General features: G+C 36.4%; 1 protein-coding gene across 8 annotated transcripts in view; it reads right to left on the bottom strand.

Moving 5' to 3' along the window:
• SMOC2 (SPARC related modular calcium binding 2) overlaps positions 1-20,856 on the bottom strand; it is a 149,142-nt gene that overhangs the window by 67,318 nt on the left and 60,968 nt on the right. For 4 of the 8 annotated variants that reach the window (XM_035538741.2, XM_035538742.2, XM_035538743.2 and 1 more), the window contains exons 4-7: positions 20,031-20,130; positions 13,092-13,139; positions 9,057-9,107; positions 8,100-8,174 (exon numbers count right to left, since the gene is read on the bottom strand). In XM_035538741.2, the coding sequence (XP_035394634.1) occupies positions 8,100-8,174; positions 9,057-9,107; positions 13,092-13,139; positions 20,031-20,130 (274 nt within the window). Of the gene's footprint in view, positions 1-8,099; positions 8,175-9,056; positions 9,141-13,091; positions 13,140-20,030; positions 20,131-20,856 lie in introns of all 8 variants that reach the window. The other 4 variants (XM_035538737.2, XM_035538738.2, XM_035538739.2 and 1 more) reach the window with 1 other exon arrangement.

The raw sequence follows: 20,856 nt of genomic DNA, 5'->3' as shown, positions 1-20,856 counted from the left end.
GGAAAGAAAAAGAAAAAGAAAGAAAAGGAAAAAGAGAAAAAGAAAAAGGAAAGAAAAAGAAAAGAAAAAGAAGAAGAAGAAGAAAAAGAAAGAAAAAGAAAGAAAAGGAAAAAGAGAAAAAGAAAAAGGAAAGAAAAGAAAAAGAAAAGAAAAAGAAAAAGAAAAAGAAAAAGAAAAAGAAAAAGAAAAAGAAAAAGAAAAAAAAGAAAAAAAGAAAAAGAAAAAGAAAAAGAAAAAGAAAAAGAAAAAGAAAAAAAAGAAAAAGAAAAAAAGGAAAAGGAAAAGGAAAAGGAAAAGGAAAAGGAAAAGGAAAAGGAATAGGAAGAAAGCAATCAAAATGAAACAGAGCAAAGGAGGACCTAAAGATGATGAAGAGGGTGAAGAACACTGTTTTCTCCTTTTGTAATTACTAAATCAAAACTAAGATTCATTAAAGACTGCTTCTGAAAAATAAGACAAAATTCACCATTAAGAACTACGACTACCATTTACTGCTTGGCCCCAGTGGTGTGGGCAATCATTAGTTCCAATGCCACCAGTTTTTCAGCTGCCAGGGAGTATCTTGAAACCACCTCCTAAAGAATTCTGTTCTGAAATTGCTTTGATTCTTGACAGAAAAATAACAAAAAATGGAGGAGAAAAAAAAAATAAAAGAGAACTACTTCCTAGTCTTCAAAATATTTAAAAATAAAACAGTATGGGATATAATGAGACGTGACAGTGTCTCTCATTTCTCCATCCCGAACAGTTTCTTAACAATGCTGTTTTTATAGTAAAATGCAAACCAAAAATTATAATTCACTCCAAATAATTGTGTTCATTCAGGAACTCTAAAGGGAACATTGAGTGAGTTAGCAACCAGAGACAATCCAGAGAGTCTGACGAGGTTATAATACTGTTGGCCTGGAAGCTTCCGGTCTTCAGCTGTATCAAGTTTTCTTACTCAACATCCTCACATTTTTCTCACTTTTCTCTTTATCTTCCATGTATAACTTTTTGAAATAACAGGACAAACAACAAATATTCTACCAGCTGATGTCTTCCAACACCCACAAGTTTCACAAGACCTAAAAGCCAGGTGTGGGGCCATCACAAAACATTCAGATTTCATCTGTAGATGTCATGTAAAAAATGCCAGTGCCTTCTCTTGTGTTGGGAATTAACTCGCAGATGAGCCCAAGTTATAAAGTTCACATTAATACCTGGATGTCAACTTGTCCAAAATTTGGCAGAGACTGCCTTTGGGGATTAAACTCATCTGTAATGGACTGACCTCCCATTGTCAGAATTCCTGTGTGGCCTTACTAGCAAATTGATATGTTTGAAATCTTATTTAAAATCAATGGCTTTGCCTTCTGCTTACCTTTCATGGCTTGAATTTGGGTACTCTGGGCTCAATTCAATGCCATTCCAGGTACTCTGCACTATCAAACCTACAAGCCAGAAGAGCACAGACTTCCTTTTTTTTTTTTTTTTTTTTTTTAATCTCCCAGCCCATGCAGGTATCTCAGATAGTCTAGAACACATGAAAAGGCTTTAGATGCCTATGTTTTGGCATCTTATTTCCATGTTCTTCATTTCTCCAGCTACAGCTAATGTCTGTGCTTACAATGCAGTCTGGGAATGTAAGTCCCATATTTGAGTGTGGCTGATACCTCACCAACTGTTGCAAAGAAATGCTGTCCTTAAGACTGAAATTAGATGATAACAGGGAAGAAATTCTTTAATTCTGTGGTTTGCCATGAATGAACCACTCCCAATCAGGCTATTTTCCTATGCAAATCTACTTGATATATTCATTTAAACCCAATTTCTGAGTGTTCAGCACAGGTGTAAAGCATTCAGAGTGGTCATGGAGAATCTCAGTGATGCAGGGGTCATGTAGAATCATAGAATCCTAGAATTATAGAATTATCGGAGTTGGAAGGGACCTTTAAAGATAATCTTGTCCAACCACTCTGCCATAGGCAGGGACATCTCTCAGTACAGTATAACTCTTTGCTCATATCTGCATAGTTTGCTCTAAAGTCCTCACCTCCCCCTCCTTTAGTGCTGAATACAAGCAAATTTGAGAACAGAATATCGGCCAGGCTACTGCACACCAGCACACTACTTGCTAGGAATCTCAACTGTAAAAAGGGAAGCAACAAACTTTTAAGACACCCTCTTCCCCCTCTTCCCTGTGTTCTTTGCTCTCTCTCTCTCTTTTTTTTTTTTTTTTTTGTGATATCCTTTTGATCATAACTGGATTCATATCTCAAATCTTCAGATTGCAAATTCAGCCTAATTCAAAATAGTTTTAGAAAACTTCTAACTAACTTGCAATACATTTGTAACAAGGAATGTGTAACGGATCTTATTTTTTTTCTTGCTAGCTCGCACATCTTCAACAGCACATAATTTCTGTTGAATCAATATTAAGAGCATCATCTGGAAAATGCAACAATAAGTGAGAATAAATACGAAGTCACTGAGCTGTTACTCATTTTCCTGTCTGTAAGTTACTCATTTTCCTATGCTGAGGGAGGAATGGCTATGAGAATTGATGTGATCGGGCACACACACAAACTCTTACACTAATTTCCACTGCAAGAAAATGAAGGCTTTTTTCATGCAGACTTTAACTTCAGGACTGAGTTTTGCCAGGATAGGCACATCCCAGAGACATTATCCAGGTTCGCTGTGTCATGAACATGAGCACTAGAATGTGGAACAAAATTTGTCTTTGTCACAAGAAGGTGACTTTCAGAGAATGATCAGTGCACATGGATCCCACTGGAACAATTGCCTTTGAGAAACAAAACAGCTAGCAAAACAGAAACCTCACTGGCAACCAACATAGTTTCCATGTGAGAAAACTCATATGTACAAGTGCTTTAAAGCAGTCTGATGAGGCGGCAATAAAAACTGTGTTCAAATATTAGAATGTCATTCTGTCAAATTAATCAGTCTCACTGGCAGAGTTTGTAAACAGATTCAGACTGTACAGGCAGATAAATGCAACAGTTTGGGATGGAGACATATACCTAATTTGCTAGTTACATTAAACACTTCCAGGATTTTTACATGTCCTATTTTATTATTTTAAGAATATCTTCACAGTAGACATTATACTATTTTCACTCGTATGTGCAGTCGGTCTATGCTACATTACTGTATGTGCAATCCATACATGTGATGTTTTGAAAATGAAACTCCTGCTGGATCAAGACCTCTTGAGCTAATTGATAATATCTTGTAATAGTTATTTTAATACCTTTGAAACTGATGGTCTATAGTAAATTGTGAGCAATAGAACAGTACTCTGCTGTGTTTAAAATTTTAAAAAGTTCCATGTTGCTTTCACATGTGCACAGCCAAAGCCAAAAATGAAGCTAGAGATGATTCTATGTTACTGTTAGGTCCAGATTCAGGTGTAGTGTTGACACTCTTGAAGTCAATAAAGCCCTAGATTGAGGAGGAAATAAATTCTGATTTAGGATTCTTAGTTCTAGGTTTAAAAAAAAAAAAAATCGTAATCACATGACCCATTACTTTTTGCACAGATGTGTTAATTTTAACAGCTTGACTCTGTGCTGACCCTATTTTATGCTGGATCCTTTACAGCTTGTCCTCCAGCACCCACTTAAAGATGATAAACATAAAGCTGGCACAAACACGTGCCAGCTTTATGCTAGCATGTCATATGATCACGTGTCTGTGCCTGATCCAGATGAAATGTGAATGACTGGTGAACTAGTAGCATGAAGACAGAGCATGAATGGTTGTGGAACCATGGTCTGGGAGTTCTGCCACAGACTGCCAGGGGTCATGAGTTTAAAATTTATCACACAAATCAGAATCAAGTTCAGTGAAGTATAAAGAAATGTGACAATTTCTTCCTGTCTTCTATTTTGCTGGTCATACCAGATTATTAACAAAACAAATCTCAAATTTTTCAATCACTCTTTACAATGCTCATTAAATAAACTACACAGATAATCAATGAACACACATCTTCAGTGCTAATAATGCCACATTATTATTTTTTGAGGAAATAGCATATAAAATATTAATAAGAAGACAATAGAACCGAATGATAAATACATACGACTGTAATGCATCTTAGCCAATGATACATTACTTGACCCTGTCTCTTTTAATCTGAATTACATTATCATCAGAATCTTCTTAAGCACATATGTAAGCATATTCCAGATTATGGCTGAGTTTTTGCATCCTGCATTTGCAAGATTTATGAAATTTTATACTGCCATTATTTATTCTCATTTGTGTGGTGGACAGATTTGTACTTAGAAATCATCCAGTACTTTAAGAATTTTCTAAGCACTAACATAATAGTGAGTTAAACTCACCCTATTTGTTTTCAATGGAAGAGATGCCACAACAAACTATTAGAGAAACTATTAGAGAAACTCCTTAGGAAACTGTATCCCCTGTTAGGTGATGGGAAAGTATCTGCATTGCCATGTACTGTCCTCCACCTACATTCTGGCTGCTCCTAGCCTTGAAGCTAAAGTAACTGACAACTGCTGAGTCCAAAATGTCTGTTTTCTCCAAATCCAAAGACCTTCTGTCCTCTGTTCTTTGCAAAATACAAAAGCTCCAAAAGCACACTACCTAGATTTTCAAATGATATTGTGGTGGTATATATAAACAATATGTAGTTCATCTGAATGTAGGTGTTATTTTTAACACCTTATTTTTAACACTTTTAACACCTTAACACCTCCAGCTTATTTTTGCTAGCTGTTGCTATAATTCTTATTTTTGTCAATCTGATGTGGCAAAACCACAAATATCTTCTGTGAAATGAGTGAAGAAATGAGGAGTGTAGGATTAGAAAGAAGTCCAGAAATGAAAAAATCTTGAAATACCTGCCAAGACAGAGAGGCATATGTATATACGTATAATATATTTTCCACAAATACTGTATTATTTTAGCAACCAGGTATATACATTTTCTAATTCTGAAAAGACCAAAAAGAAAAAATCAATATACATGAAGTTTTAAAACAGAGAAGGTCAGACATTTCCAGCCAAATCCACCACTATAAACAGAGCTATTGTTATATGGCCCAACAATGATGTGTTTTGTTTGTTTGTTTGTTTTGTTTTGTTTTTGGTGCTGTTTTTTTTTTTTCCAGGAATAACATTTTGTCATCAAAATCTGATAGGCTAAATACCACTCTGTAAATGCCTTTACTAAGCAGCAATGATCTGTTTCTCTGAACCAATAAATATAATATGCACCAGAAAAAATTATACAGTATGGATATATAATCCAGTAATTTCATGCCCTTCATCTGTACATTTCCCAAATGTCATTTCTCCGTACTAAATTATTTTTGGCTGATTTAAATCAAATGGAAGCAATGAATAACTAATATAAAGTAGAATTTCCTGAGCCCTTATTTTTTACCCTTCAAAAATTAAAATCTTACACTAATTTTATTGGTTCATTATAACTTATAGGTTAGTTATAGAGTTGCAAAACCAAACTACTCCAGATGAGTGCAACAAACGCAATGTAGTCATCTGTGATTCTTAACACAAAAAAAACATTCTCCTAAGAAAACTGATTTCTCAAGTCTAGAAAAGTTTCTTTATGCCCATACCTTATGGACTGTGACATCTTAGGACATGTATTCAGATAAAAAAAAATACAAAAAATAAGAGCAATACAGACTAACGTAGGCAGCTTTAAGTAGGATATTTGCAATTTGCATGAAATTTTTAGCATTATCATTTTACGTTGCTTATTTTTAACAGGCAGGGCCTGTGTGAATTGGACTGGAAGTTCTTTGAAAGCACTTGGATTACAATAGAAGAAAAAATGAAGATTACCAATAAATTGGGTTTCATCTTTTGTTTTATAAACACATTACATCTGCAGATATAAATTTTCCTCATTTTTCTCAGACAAATACATTTAACAATCTTTCTTGTATTTGTATATCCAAACCTGAATCAGAGCTTGCTAAGCAAACTGAGTACAGAAGACATCTGTATTTATTCCTTAGATTGAAGCCTAGGTATCCGAACGTGGTTAGTTTACAATCCACTGGATTCTATCATGGGGTCCCTCCTATTCTACACACATAGCAGCCCAGAACTCTTCTCTGTGGATGTTCCCCAAAGCCTTGGCACCACTCTGACAGGTAATAAGGAGAAAATCTAACCTAGTTTTTCCAAGATCAAGAGACCTGATTACAGAATATCAGTGAGGCTCAGCCATCAAAACAACTTTATTGCCACATGACTCACTGTATATTTCTGACATCCAGGAGAGAGATACTGCCAAGCACAACTGATTAAGACATTGTTTTTAGCATCTAGATTCATCTGGCTTGATAATGTCATATTAAATATATAAGAGAAGTAACAGAAGAGACAGTGGTGAGCCCTTCTGGAGCACCAGGTATGCCTACAGACGAAAGCAAGTCTCACTATGTAGTGTCTGCTGACTTCTGTGGTGTAGCATGTGCAAACACTCCTGAGATCCTACACTTCTTGTGAGCAAGTACTATTGTTAGCAAATCCAATACAGTCACGCTTTTGATGTTAATGGACCATATAGCTAGCAACCATAATACAGACAGACTACGCTACTGGTCTCTTCTTTTGTAAATATGTCCTTAGGTAGATTGGAGGTTACAAGTTCCCAGTAATAAAACCCACCTTTTCTTTGTTGTTTCCCTAACATTTTGTGCATGTGCACGTGTTTAAGCTTTCACTTCCTGCAGCAGCACTGCAAACTCAAGAACTCTTGCTTTAGATCTACCTAATACAACTAGCAATGTAAAAATAAAAGAAACACTCATGTATGTTATATATTTCTAGGCAGATTTTACAAACAGAAATCCCAAAGGAATTCTGTTCTTGCTAAAACTGGCTAAGGAAATGACAGAATATATCCCCAGCATGGAAAACGTTTACTTTTCTTGTCTATAATCTGTTTACAATCCTTTCCCTAGCTGCCTATTGGAGCATCAAGGAGAGGGAAAAGTATTAATAACTATGGCTTTGTTGTTAAAAATAGCTTAATAAAGGAATATATAAACCTCTTAGTAAAAATGTCTTTCTTTCTTATGATGATTGTTTGATGTTTTACATCCATTGGGGCCTCAATTCAGTAAACTACTAAGCACAGTACTAAAGGTAAAGCACAGCTTCAATTTCCACTGGATTTGAAGTGTGCTTTTGGGTTATTTAGTGAGTAACGGTCTGTATCATTAATATTTCCTTTCAAACTAAACTTTTTTTCCAGAGAAAAAGAAACCGGGAAACTCAAGAAGTTTCTCTAAAGATTATTCCACTTAGAGAAGGGAACAGAGAGGAAGGCATCAAAACTCCTAGCCTACCAAAGCACTGAATGCATCTGAATATTTTAGAGGTTTCAGTCTTAAGACATTCGCCTGAGATTTCTTATCCAGTTTTCCATAGCTCAGTTCTGAAAAGTGGTGAAAAAGGTAAAGCTAAAATTTAACATTTATTTTAAAGGGCAACATAATTCATCCACACTAAACTGGCAACCAGTTTGTAAATAACAGATAATTTATGTAAGCAAAACACATATAACACCATATTTCCAAATTCGTTTTAACTGATAACTGGTTTCTGATGGGAGCTTTCTTTTCAGATTTGCCTCCTAAGATTTAGCACAAAATGTATGTAACTTCCACTGTCTGTTTCCAAGTACCTTCTTGCTACACACCATCAAAAAAAAAAAAAAAAAAAAAAAGAACAATGAAGGAAAATACAAGTAGGTAATAAAAAGACAGATAATCAAAGAGGAAAATAAATATAAATATCAGATCCACTCACAGATGCTTATAGTTGTGAGCCAGAGACTTTAGTGGAATAATGGCAATTTACACCCAGTAAATGTTGGCCAAAAATGTTTCCATACAAAAGGAATGCATGCCACGTGAGCCTACAAAATCATCATGATGTAAATCATCAGTCACTACCATATGATAAGAGTGGAAGCAGAATGGTTATTCAAACAACTTTCACTTAAATGGCTTCAGCTCTAACAAGGCTTAATGCATGTCTTCACAGGACCTCTGCAAAGTAAGGACACCACAGCTTCTTACCTGAGCTTTTATTGGTTTTGTTTTGTCTACTCTTTACTTGCTCAGTCCATAATGTAGGATAACGAGAAGCTATATCTAGAAAAAAATACAACAGAAACAAGGTTGTAAATGTTACATTTTTTTAAAAGTTACTAGCAGCTAAATAATACTAAGTCATCAGTATTAAAGACGTGGATTTTAAAAAGGGAAAGGGTATACTGATCTGTATTAGAACAGGTGAAATCTTTATTCATACAAAGGCATAAATAGTTCATTTCTTATTCCATTCAAACAAAGGTTTGAAAGAAATATTTGTAGAATAAAATTATATTTAATCAGAATAAATATCTCCCCCCACCAAAAAAAAAAAAATCCAAAATGTGTAGTAACTTTAAATTAGATTCAGTGAGATTTACACTGAGTGGTAAGATAGTCACAGTATAGGACTACCACTGCATATGGGCTTTGAGCTTTCTATTTACAGAGATAGTCACAATATAGGACTACAACTGCATATGGGCCTTGAGCTCTCAATTTACAGAGCACTGAATTTTCCCAGATCCAAATACGCTTGTAAAAACACTAACCTTACATTGCTAGAAAATATGCTGAGGACAGAATTTATGCTTTTAACTTCCTTGTTTGGCCATACAGTTTTAATCTGAACTGTGGCTCAAGTTTAAAACCTGTCTGTACCCTGAGTATTCTCAATAAATTTGCTACTGTTAAGAGTCCATAGCTGAAGTGTAACCTCAAAACTACCTCCATGAAATTCATTGTTTTTAAGTTTTAAGACTTCACTGTGTCTTCTGTTTTTATCCTGAAAAAGGTACAGAAGTTTTCAATTTCTTGCAATTTCCGGAAGTCTGATCAGCCCCAGCAGTTTCCCTAGTTCTAAGGTAGCATTTGATGCTGTGGTGTATGGTTCATATTGCATTCATTTCATATCGCGCTGTTAAAATTCCTGTCGATGCTTACCTTCCTCATCACCTTGAGGCTGAGTCTCCAGCGCAGGAGCTGAGACATCATCTGAATTCAGAATGGAAAAGATTTGCAAGGAGACTACAATTATGAGAGTAAGCTAAATAAGTGTACATACGTGATTGATGCTAATGATTTGCACATAGCCCCGGCCGGTAAACAAACAATAATTTAAGCATTATTAATATGTACTGCACAGCATAGACATATTACGTCTGCACACTATAGATTATAAATGTATAGCTTTTAAGATTATGGCTGATGAATTAATTGCAGGGTCTTTGAAGAGGCATGAAGTGATCAAGTTGCTCCCCAGACAGTAGTTCTTCATTTTAATGATTCCTGTAGATTATAATTGAACAAATAAGCATTCATAAAAAAGAAATTCAGTAAATGCATCAAAGGGGTAAGTCCTGTGAAAGCAAAAGCAGTCTGAGATGGAAGTGGTTGCAGATATGTTGACACCTTAAAATGAAAGGAAAGTTTCTTTTTGCACAGCAGAATGTATTTAGCAGTCAAGAAGATTTTATTAGCAAGATTCATAAAGAATCAGATTTTTTTTTTGCATTATCCTTATCCTTTAGTCAGCCATCTCCATCCATCCACAATCAACCATTACTGCAAAACAAGAGAGGTGAAAATTTACAGAAATGACAAAAGAATGTGGATAATTTTAGTAAAACATAGTGGAAGCAGTGCTGGAAAAGAAAAATTCAGTATGAAAAAAATTCAAGTTAGCAATCTGTGAGAAAGATCCACCTTCACCTTATTATGTTTTTGTTATTTAAAATGATTTCAGATACTGAGTAAAAATGAGCGAGTACATCTTGTACTTATTTTCTAGCTGCTGTTTCCTGTAGAATGGAGCTAACTCCAAGTTACTCTGCGGTAAACAGCATCTTCCATGCAAGAGTTTTATGAAAATTTCTTGCAGTTTCACAACTGGAACTCAGACCAACATAGTTTCCAGGCTGTTTTTGTCGCATTTTCACAGAAGCTAGAAATGAAGGTAACTGTGAAGCTTTCTTTTGCACATACAGGATTTGGAAGTATTGTGACCTTCCCCTTTGGAGGCCACAGCCTAGTTCATAGCAAATACTCTGGAAAACTAGCCTGCATGCTTTCCACAAAAGCAAGGCAGCAGCAATAGAAACTTGTTTTCATTGCAAAATGTTTTAACCAAACCATAAGTAGACTTCTTTTAAGAATGTTCATTTTTCATGTCTATGCAATGATAGGATGCTTTGCTCGAATAGCATGACAGACTGTCACTTCCATTAGTTTTGCTAGCAATTCTGTGTTGTCCTCTGGGTGGTGGAATAAGACCATCAACTAATTTCAGAGAGGACATCAAATATCCCAGCATATTAAAAATCAAGACCTGCATTTAGATCATCAATCAGTATGTGATTCAAAAAAACTGACTTTTAGAATGTAACTTCAGGCTCTGCCACAAACTCAGTTTGGGGTTTAAATGACATTGTTCTATCATTGTCTTTCTGTTTGAGTTTGTGATGCATTTGTTCTTACGCTAATAAGTGAAATACGGATATAATGCTGCAATTTTAACAATTATCAGCCCAATCAAAATTATCCTCTTGACAAAGAACTCTGTTCATTTAAACAGCATTTACTACACAGCTTTTAAGACACAGTTTATTAATATGAATATATATTTTAAAGAAAAAAAAAATCAGATACTTAGCAATTGAATCATAAAACTGGCCACAGGTCCTCCAAACAAAAAGAAAGAGGTTTTCTTTTGGTCTCCATCAAATCAAACATTTGGTATGGGATATCTGTATTAATCTAACTTCATTCCAAAACTAGAGGAACGACAACAGCTCCTGAACTACCCTTAATCTGAAAGAGGACCGTGGCATTAATTTTCTGCTTGTGCTCTTTGAAAGTGTCTTCTCTTTTCATAAAAACCTTTTGTATTAAGTATGAAGAAGCATGTAGATTTTTTTTGTTCAAAATACAATACACTGGAATGACTGCATTGCAGTACATCTTCAGTTCAGATATTTCATATGTTAACTTCATAGGACTTCCTGGCCAGCACCTGCATACCACTACATATGTACATACATGTAAACAAACCATTCCATTATCAGAGTTCAATTAACAAGAACACAGTCCTGCAGTCAGCTAAGAAAAAGGGGCACAATCCCATCCCTAACACTTGTGCTTTTCAGATAGTCTGAATATTTTCTCTGGCTAGAGGTGGGAACTGTGGCACAGGGGAAAGATATGTAAGGAAGTATCCTTTAAGCTTTGTTGCTGTTTGAGTTAACATGCAAATTTGCAAACATGCGAACAGTGCTCCTGACATTCAAAATCTGTGACTGGAAATTTTCATTCGGTATTGGAATACCCCAAAAATATGAGCTGCACATCTCAAACAGATATGGCCCTCTATGTCATTCTCTCTGAGTATGTGTGGAAGAAGAGGGTCTGTCTGTCTTCATCTTCGAAGAAAAGACTGCCTCAGGCTAAGTCTATACTGTATCTTGACAGTATAGTCATCAAGGACACTCAAGTTTGGGGCACGTCTTCTGTAGCAGCAAGAATGTCATCAACTTTCCTAAGCTTGCTGTGTTACAGTATCAGAACCCCAACCTGTGGCACCTCCAGTTAGTCCACAGCAACATGAAGAAGGACGATGGGCAGGAAGGGGTGCATGCTAAATTTATGGTTATTCCAAAAGCTACCTCTGTGCCCTAGCAAAATGAACTACAAAATATTTTTACTACATTGATTATGAGGCAAGATCACAGATGTTTAACTCAGATAGCAGATCAAGTTCATTACTCTGTGATAGTCCTAAAGAGGTTGTGATATCTCTGACAATATTATTTCATTTAAAGCATAAGGCAGTGACTTGTTGGAAGGGTGGGGAGATGTTAGCAGTATCTGAGAAGAGCCAGGAACCACCTGGGAACCAGGACAACGGCCCTTTGCGCTGCAGGCTTGGGCTGGAGAATAAAAACAAGGCATGAGTGAAATACAATTGTGTCATTTTAGACACAAATATATGTGATGTAAAGGGAAACATCATCATTTAAGTTTCTTGTTCTAGGAGTGTCTATTCAGGCTTCAGCAACTCAGCCCTCACAGTCAAAAACAAGACAAACAAACAAAAAAATTCTAAGACCCAGACAAGTTTTATATATGGGATAGTTCATATAGTTCAAAGCTGAAAATGAAAGTCCTGACCCAAAGCATATTTTCCCAGAACATAATGGGCAACTTGAGGTTAGTGGAAACCACAGTTTGTCCGGGAAGACTTGAAGGAATAGTTTTCCACTGCTGATTCATGTACCTTGTCATTATTAGCCTTTAAAGAAGTACTGATTTTCGTAACCTAATGGCACATTCGTAACCTAATGGCACAACAATTATGTTTACAGCAGAATAAACTGGATAGTCATTAACATTAGCACAAATTTGAGTAACTTCTCAAAAAATAATTTATCCCACTGTAACTGGCAGAAACATTTAGTGTGTTATTTTCAGCTGAATCTAAAATTCTTTTAAGTGTTTGGAGAGCATGAGCTCTAATTTTGCTTAAAGAACAGATATCTCTCATTTAAATCTACCGGCTATGTTGGAGTTGCATCAGATTTTTCCCTGCCAACAATGTACACTATGATCTATCTCTAAGAACAACAGTCATCTGGCCATGAATGTAAGCCATCAGTTGAATTAATCACATTATAGAAAAAAGTGCTGGGTCCCAGATGACTCAAGCACTGGTTGCTATGGACATAAAGTGAGGACTACAGTTTCCAAGATTTTGGGACTGCAGAATGCTGGCTTTATCAAACAGACAGAATAATCTGTCCTCTAGGGCAAGAGAGCAGTATGGGAAAATAGCTCAGAGTATTGTTATGGGAAGCAAAGTTTTTTCCACCATTCATTGATAATTTAAACCTACAGAAAATCATGGTGATTTATCCCACAGTATACACAGTATACTAAAATATAACATATTTTAGTTTCTATCTAAAAGCCATCTAAAATATTTACCTGTTTTTCCTGCACCTTCTCGTTGAGGCAGTTTCTCACTCACTGAACCTGCAATTGGAGAAAGAAATTATCCAGAAAACTATTATTTTCATTTTTAAAACCTTTTCTAAGAAACACAGTTCAGCTTTAATGATTCATTTTTGTTTATCGTAGCAAAAAAATATCAGGAAATTCTTCCTTTGCAGACCAAGGACTTTAGCTTTGCCTGACTTCTGCATTTGTGTACCATCAATTTATCGTCAGGTGCTACTTCTCGGCCACCACAGGACCTGAGAAAGAGATAACATTAAACACTACATAAACACAAGTGCAAGAACGTGCTCATGTGCTGCACACTCAAAGCACCCCTTCCCCTCCAACCTAGGAAGGCCAGGTCCTCCATGAGGTGCTTCTCCCCAGCACTACTTTGTTGAGGTTCCTTGTGAGGGACAACAGCCTTCCACACAGTCTTGCCCATGCACCTCAGCGGCTCTGTGGAGCTTCTTCAGATTGAAAGCTGCCCCTTTCTGCTTTAAATACCTCATGCAAGGCCATCCAGAAACCTTATGCTGGTATGGAAATGTGTGTGTGTAGAGGAAGCCTTAAGAGCCTGAACCTGGTTTAGTTGCAGGAGACGTCTTCAAAGCTGGGGCCCTTGGGAAAGGAGGCAGCGGTGGTGGGAAATGAGTGATCAAGTCTGCAGGAAATGGATTTTAACAGCTTACTCTACCAGCATGAATACCAGCCCAACCAGCATCCAGTCTTGATTTAAAGTCATCAAGAAATGGAGAGTCCACTTATTTTCTTAGTAGTTTTTACAAGAGCTATTTGGCCTCAGCTTTTACAGCAGAAATAACGCCTTATTTCTCATTTATATCTGATTATCACAACGGTTTGTATGATTGTAATTCCTAGTCTCTTCTTGTCATCATATCCATCTCTCATGAATTTTATTGCATCACATTTGAATTACCAGAAATTCAATATACTTTGTAATGCATTGGCATTAATTCAGACAGGAAAAAATGCTATTATCATCAAAGGAAGTATATCAAAAAGTTTGGGATAGCTTGCTCCAAGTGTACTGCAATACTAATCCCTATTGCTCACCATGAAGAGGAGGCAGATGCTTGCCTTTATGATATCTGCAGCCTGAAGGTCTGAGCCTTTGGGTGCTTGACTTGAATTTCCTGAGAGCCAGCTTGAATTTGAGTAAGGTGTTTCAGTTTTAGAAAATACTGTATATAAAACTACATTTTTTTTTCTAATTACACTAAAGATCAGCAATCTATTCTTTCCTCAGATTTCATCCAGTTGCAATTAACTCTGTAGTTTCTCAATTTAATTTTTATGTACAGGAGTATAATTACAAAATCTCTTGTAAATACTGAGATTTTATATCTCACTCTCATACACACTAAAGTGATTTACAACAATTTGTGAGTACAAATGAATCTTGGCATGGGTGGTGTGTATGTGATGAACCCCTACCAATAGCCCCTTTGCACAATAGAGTGATGAGTAAAGCGTCACTTTGAGAACAGCATTCTGTCTCTATGTAAATTCAACACCAGATTTGATTTTTTTTTCTGTTTTACTTTTATTTACCCTAAATTTTGAAGGAAAGATGATGGATGGAGGAAGATAGTGGCATTCACAAATGCTAACTTTATCATAGTGAAATTAGTTTCATTATGAAATTAGAACATTAGGAAAAATTAGGTTCAGTGGGCAGACAATTTTTGTAGTCTTAGGAAATTAACAGCAATATTCACAGAACTGCCTAAAAAGGGAAATCTGCACCCTTCACATTTTTTTCACTTGGAATTTTCAATTTATATGTCAAAAACTATGTTTGTTCTAAGTTGGAGGTGGAGAGGTTATTGAGCTTATATCAATATTTTTCTGCCATTTTCTGAATGTATTTGAGCTTGAAGTACTGTGAGGTGATAGGAGTTGCATTTGCAAATTTCTAGGAAATTATGTCTTCAATACTCTCAACAAACATTCACATTTTCTTCAGCCAGGCAAGAAATAGAACTAGCAACATCTAACTTTTGTAAAAGGCAATACAATCAGCTTCCAAGTTTTCAGTGCATTGTAAACAACCAAATCGCCATAAAAATACATTTAAGGAAGGGGAGAGGGAAAGGAGGCGTATTAGACTCAGTAGCACTATTTTATCCAGAAGAAGTTAGTACCAGTCTGGCTTGTGCATGATCACCCCCTCCATTTGCTCAACAATTGATCCACTAATGATTGTGATGATTCTTTTTCTTAAAGAAATTGCAGAAATATTCATGCCTCAGTTTATTGCAAAACCCCAAATTCAGCCCAGTTTCAGTTATACAATTTCTGAGGCGCAATAAATCTTCCATGGAATGTAAAATTTGTCATGGGTTTGTGATTTTAGCATATACATTTTCTAGAGTTCTGATCATATGTGACTGGGCTTTAAGAGAGAAAAAGAGAAAGTGAATGACTACTTATTTAGTTTACATAATGATTTCCTCATCTCCTGCTAACAAATACTTGATATGTTATCACTTAATGCAAATAGCAGGAAACAGGAAAGTACATTTCTCATGCTGCTCTACATTTTACATATCTGTACATCTAACTGTGTATGTATAGAGAAAATACTACATATGGGGACAAAAAACTAGATAACTCAAGGATGGATAATTTTCCCAACTAACAAAAACAATACAATACAAACTAAAAAGTTCATTGCCTTCCCCAATATATTAATTTTCATCATATTATCTGATGATAATATTATACAGACAGGAAGAGTCCTGAATTTTTAAAGATACTTGATTTGGGCCTTAAAAGAAGATAATGGCATTTTAAATATGAGTTAGCAAAACTACCTCACAGAACAATAAAACATGTGGTCATACCTCTGCTATCCTACTGGCAGAAGTCCAGAAGAGTTAATATGTCATAAAAACCCCACAGTAGGAAAACACTGTATTTTCCAGTGACAATTTAACACCTGCTTCTCAATTTCTGCCCCATTTCCCAGGACTCTGTGCCTATGGAATTTCTGCAGTTCCCTGCAGTGCTGATAACAGACACAGGGAGTTGTAAAAATGTCTTTTTTTACGTCTGGTGTTCTTTAGTGAAAGGATTGGAGGACATTCATCATTTTTAAGGAGCTTTCTTTTTAATGCTCTCATGGGAACGTGTTTGATTTACTCTCCTCACCACTGTTCCTGCAGCAGTGGAGATTATTTCCATGGAGTGGAATGGCATTTTGAGATTTATCATGTGTTTTTTAGCAGACCCAAGTGTTGGTGTGGGAATAACTGGACAGGATGGAAGAGGAGCCTTTCAGGTAAAGATGTAGTAGCTAAAGTGAAGGTTTTACATGAATCAGTTGGAGAGTCCTGCTTTTTTAATGCCATTATAGCCTTCATTCTTCCATACATTTTGTCTCTAGCATAAAAGACATCTTCGATAAGAGCAACTGGAACAGTAGAATGAGAACAAAATTTCAAACAGCTGCTCTAGATACTTAAAAAAATATGCATGCAATACTTTTCTATCCCAGGACCTAAGATAACTTTTATGCAGCTAACCAATATTAACAGTTAAATAAAATTAGACATTCATTGTTTGAATTTTTATCCAATATCACAATCATGGATAGTAAATGGAATTGGAAACTGCCTGTCCTAAATTTTATTCTGTATTTCCTCTATTAAAATCCAAGTTTTTCCAGGCTGCCATGCTCTTCTTTCCTATATCCGGATATTCACCAAAGCCAAAGGTGGTTCTACTTGGAGAAATGAAATGCAAGATATTATCCCATAATTTAAGAACTGAACAGTTGTTCATATTTGTATTTATACCATATCTGACATTACTGTATAACTAACCTGGAATTGAAAAGAAACACCGAACATTTTCATTAAAAAGAGATTTTTTCACACACTGTACAGAATCACACTTCCTGTGAGAAAATCTTTCAAAATGAATGTTCACAGTTGATTCTACCTGTCATCATGATTGTCTGTGTACATCCTAATCTAAAGGGAAAAGATCAAAAAAGTGATCCTGAGAGAAAAAAGGTTTGATACATTCAAACTGAGAAATATGCATAAATGTCTTTGAAACAGTTGCAGCATCATGCCTGCAAAATACACAGAAGTGAAAATACATAAATGTGATGCTGTCAGGATACGACTGCTGCAAGAGATCTGCCTGTGGTATCAAGAAACAAGACAGTGCCTGCAAAGAGGCAAGTAACCACACAGTCAGACTGAGTAGGGACTATAGTGTTGGAAGTAATGGCATCCCTGAAACACTAGTTAAGACAGGAGTACATCTACTCAGCTTCAGTATACCCACGAATATTTTGACCATAATTTCTGTGCATGGTGGAACTAAAGAGTAAGTATAAAAGGGGATCAAAAGTGATCTGGAAAACATCAACAGTCCTTCTGGGGAAAAAAAAAAAAAACAGATGGCAATTTTGAACATATTCTGGGAAATGGAAGAGGGATGCAGGTGTGCTTGAGGCTTTCAGTCTACAACGTAAGAGCAAATTTTTGCCTTATTACACCACATAACTTTCTGGAATATCTGTAGCTGCCTTCTCTGCTGAATGAGATAGTTTGTCCAGACTCTTCATGACTGAGCTCTTAGCCACCACTACTGAAAAATCCCCTAGCACCTCAAATCTATTTCTGAACTCTGCTGTAGCTGGACTTCTTTCCTGAGGGACAAAGGAGAAGTGGTCAGCAGTGAAACATACGAGCAGTGATACAAGCAGGGTAGGAAATCTGCAGAGACAGTCCCAAAGGATCTAAGAACAACTGGAAAATTACCCATGATTTTCCACGGAGCAGAATAAGACTACATACTCACCTGGACCCTGGAACAGTCTATTGACCTCAGAACTACTAGACAGAAGTTGAATGCTACTATGACCTTCTCCTTAGCATTTCTGGAAAACTAACTTCCCTTCCCAGTCCTCCAAAATAAGCTGAAGCAATCTGGCAGTTTATCTGCTAGGCACATGAAGACATTTGAGAGAAACTGGGGTTCGATTCCTGTAGATATAGGATAACTCTCACATCAATCTATTAACTAAATTGGAACTACATTGCAGCTTCTCCTTGACATTACAAAAAAAAAAAAAAAAAAAAAAAAAGCGAATATACAGTAACTTAATCAGCAAAATTTTGAGCCAACAATAATGCCACATGTTGTGACACAGCTGCCAAACAATTGTTGAAATTTCAGCATAAGCATAGCCCTTTTTTCACTGATGTCAGTGGAAGAAAAGGAAAGGAAGCTACAAATCTTTATGACACACATTGATATTGTAGAAGAAGCCCAGAGAAGCTGTGAATGCCCCATCCCCGGAGGTGTTCAAGGCCAGGCTGGGTGGGGCCCTGGGCAACCTGGTCTTGAGGGTGGCAACCCGTCCATGATAGAGGAGGTGGAACTAGATGATCTTTAAGGTCCCTTCCAAAACAAATCATTCTATGATTCTACGAAGCAATGAGAGCACACTTTCAGAGAAGCCCTAGCTAAGGACATTCGAAACAATTCAAATCAATAGTACATTGGAACACATAAATACTATCCTAACCTGTGTCTTATAAAGACATGCTCAAGTTATGAACAGTAATTATATTGAAACAAATGCATGCTTTAATGTATTTTAAACCTTTTGAATATTTATGTTAATTTTCACAATTCACTGTCATGCCAGAGAGACTTTTCAGACTGGATCAAATGGATTAGTCAGAGAATTATTCTTTCTGGCTAAAGTTCACCTACAGGCAACATGCATGGAAGATTCTGCAAATCACTTAAACAAGACAGACCTTAAAAATGAATTAATTTTTTATAATCTTTGTTGAAACTTTCATAGTGGTATTTTCCCTCCTCCATGTACTTTTTAAAAATTTCATTACTGTGTTCAAACAATGGGAGTAGATCAGGCCCGGTGAATTCCCTCAAAGATCTTAATCACTTCTTTCAGCTTCATTTATATTACAGTCAGCTTTTTTTTTTTAAGTTTTAAGTTATTCTTTCTACTGTCTGACAGAGAATGGTGCTGCAGCACAAGCAGAAATGCAATACATACAGCTCAAGTAATTTTTAGAGCTATTTCTGTCAAAAGGGTGCAATTATGCCAGCTTCAAGCAAGGTGAACAGCAGTTCCGGCAACTGTCCATACACTGGGGATTCGTCATCTTTGTTATCAACGTAAATGAAATAAGGTCAAAAGCAAATTCCTGAAAAACAGTGAAGCTGGTAATTGTCCTTCTAATGAAAGACAAGTGAGTTTGATTTGCCAATTAATTTCTAGAGACAATTATTCCATTATGTTCTTAGTGCTTTGTTTTATTTTTATTTCTTCTCTGGATTTGGCCAATCATGAGATTTGCTGTGGGAGTTCTTTCACTGGACTATGTTACAAGTCAGTGTCAATATTTTTGGTTGGGAGTGTTTTTTTGTTTTGTTTCTATATGCCAGATACTTAAAAAATCAAAAAGACAAAGCCCTCTGGAATCTCTGAAACTCTGCAATGAGTTTACATGAGAGTTGCAACATAAAGAACTGCCTCTGCAAGTCAGTTGCATGGTTTCACACAGTGAATCATAACTATCATACAAATAACCACTGCAGAAAAACATTTCAGTAGCTAGATAATAATACAAATAAAGTATACGGACCATAGAATTACAGAAAGATTTAGGTTGGCAGTGGCCTCAGAAGAACTCAAGCAAGGCTAGCTTAAAAGCTAGACCAACTTTTGTGCAGTTGAATTTTGCAAATCCCCAAGGAGGGAGAGTCCACTGCTTCCACAAGCACCTGTTCCTGTGCTGAACAACATATCTGGTGAAGATTTTTTTCCTTAAGTCTACCCAGATGCCCCAACTAAACTCTAATATTCATAAGACAATGTCATAACCCAGTCAGCTGAACAAATCTTACCTGGGCACCGGGGAGTTTTGTGGGCCACGGCAGTTCCACTGATAGGACGACCATTGGGAGTGACACACCAGCAGTATCCAGTGTAACTGTGGCACTGAACCTGTCAGAAATGACATGAACCGCGTGCAGTCTGTCAGACATATGTCTATTATCCTGCAGCATTCATGACATGAGTACTGTGTCCAGCAAACTATATTGGCAAAACCTAGAATGACAAACCATAATGGACCTTAATCTCCATCATACACATGATTTTTTCGCATTATGAAGAGCTTCTTTCAAGCAAAGTGAGGTAGGTCCTTCAGAATCCAATGGAAGAGAAAACTATTGAAATATCCAGTTGTTTATGTCCTGTTTCAGGAGAGTGAGGTGCAGGTGTTATGAAAACCTCACAGCAAAATTCCTCAAGGGACACACAAACTATTCATGAAGCAAGCAATCTTGAGTTTTTTTCCACACAGAGAACATATTGTTCCACCCACTGAAAGTGCAGGACAGAATGCTTCTGCCAGCATTATTCATATCCCAAGCTGTCAGAAAGGAAACTCTTGGAATTCCTCTTAGAAATCAATTGCATTATATGTCCTGAGAGCCAATATCACTTCCCTCTTAAAACAAGGATGGTCTTCTGCACAACTCCACAATTGAATTGCAGTACAGTGGCAGCAGAAGGCAACCTTGACCAGAATATATATCACAGGGTAACCACCTAGCTGTGCCCCTTCTGAATTCTATAATCTAACCTAATTAGCCTCAGACAATATACTTGTGCAGAAATTCAGCTAAGGATAGGGAAGAATCCTGTATGATTCATGCTATTAGCCTT

The sequence above is a fragment of the Cygnus atratus genome, chromosome 3, assembly GCF_013377495.2.
Source record: "Cygnus atratus isolate AKBS03 ecotype Queensland, Australia chromosome 3, CAtr_DNAZoo_HiC_assembly, whole genome shotgun sequence".
NCBI classification, from domain to species: Eukaryota; Metazoa; Chordata; class Aves; order Anseriformes; family Anatidae; genus Cygnus; species Cygnus atratus.
Note: the sequence above shows the minus strand (reverse complement) of the source record. Positions and strands in the feature narration are given on the sequence as shown.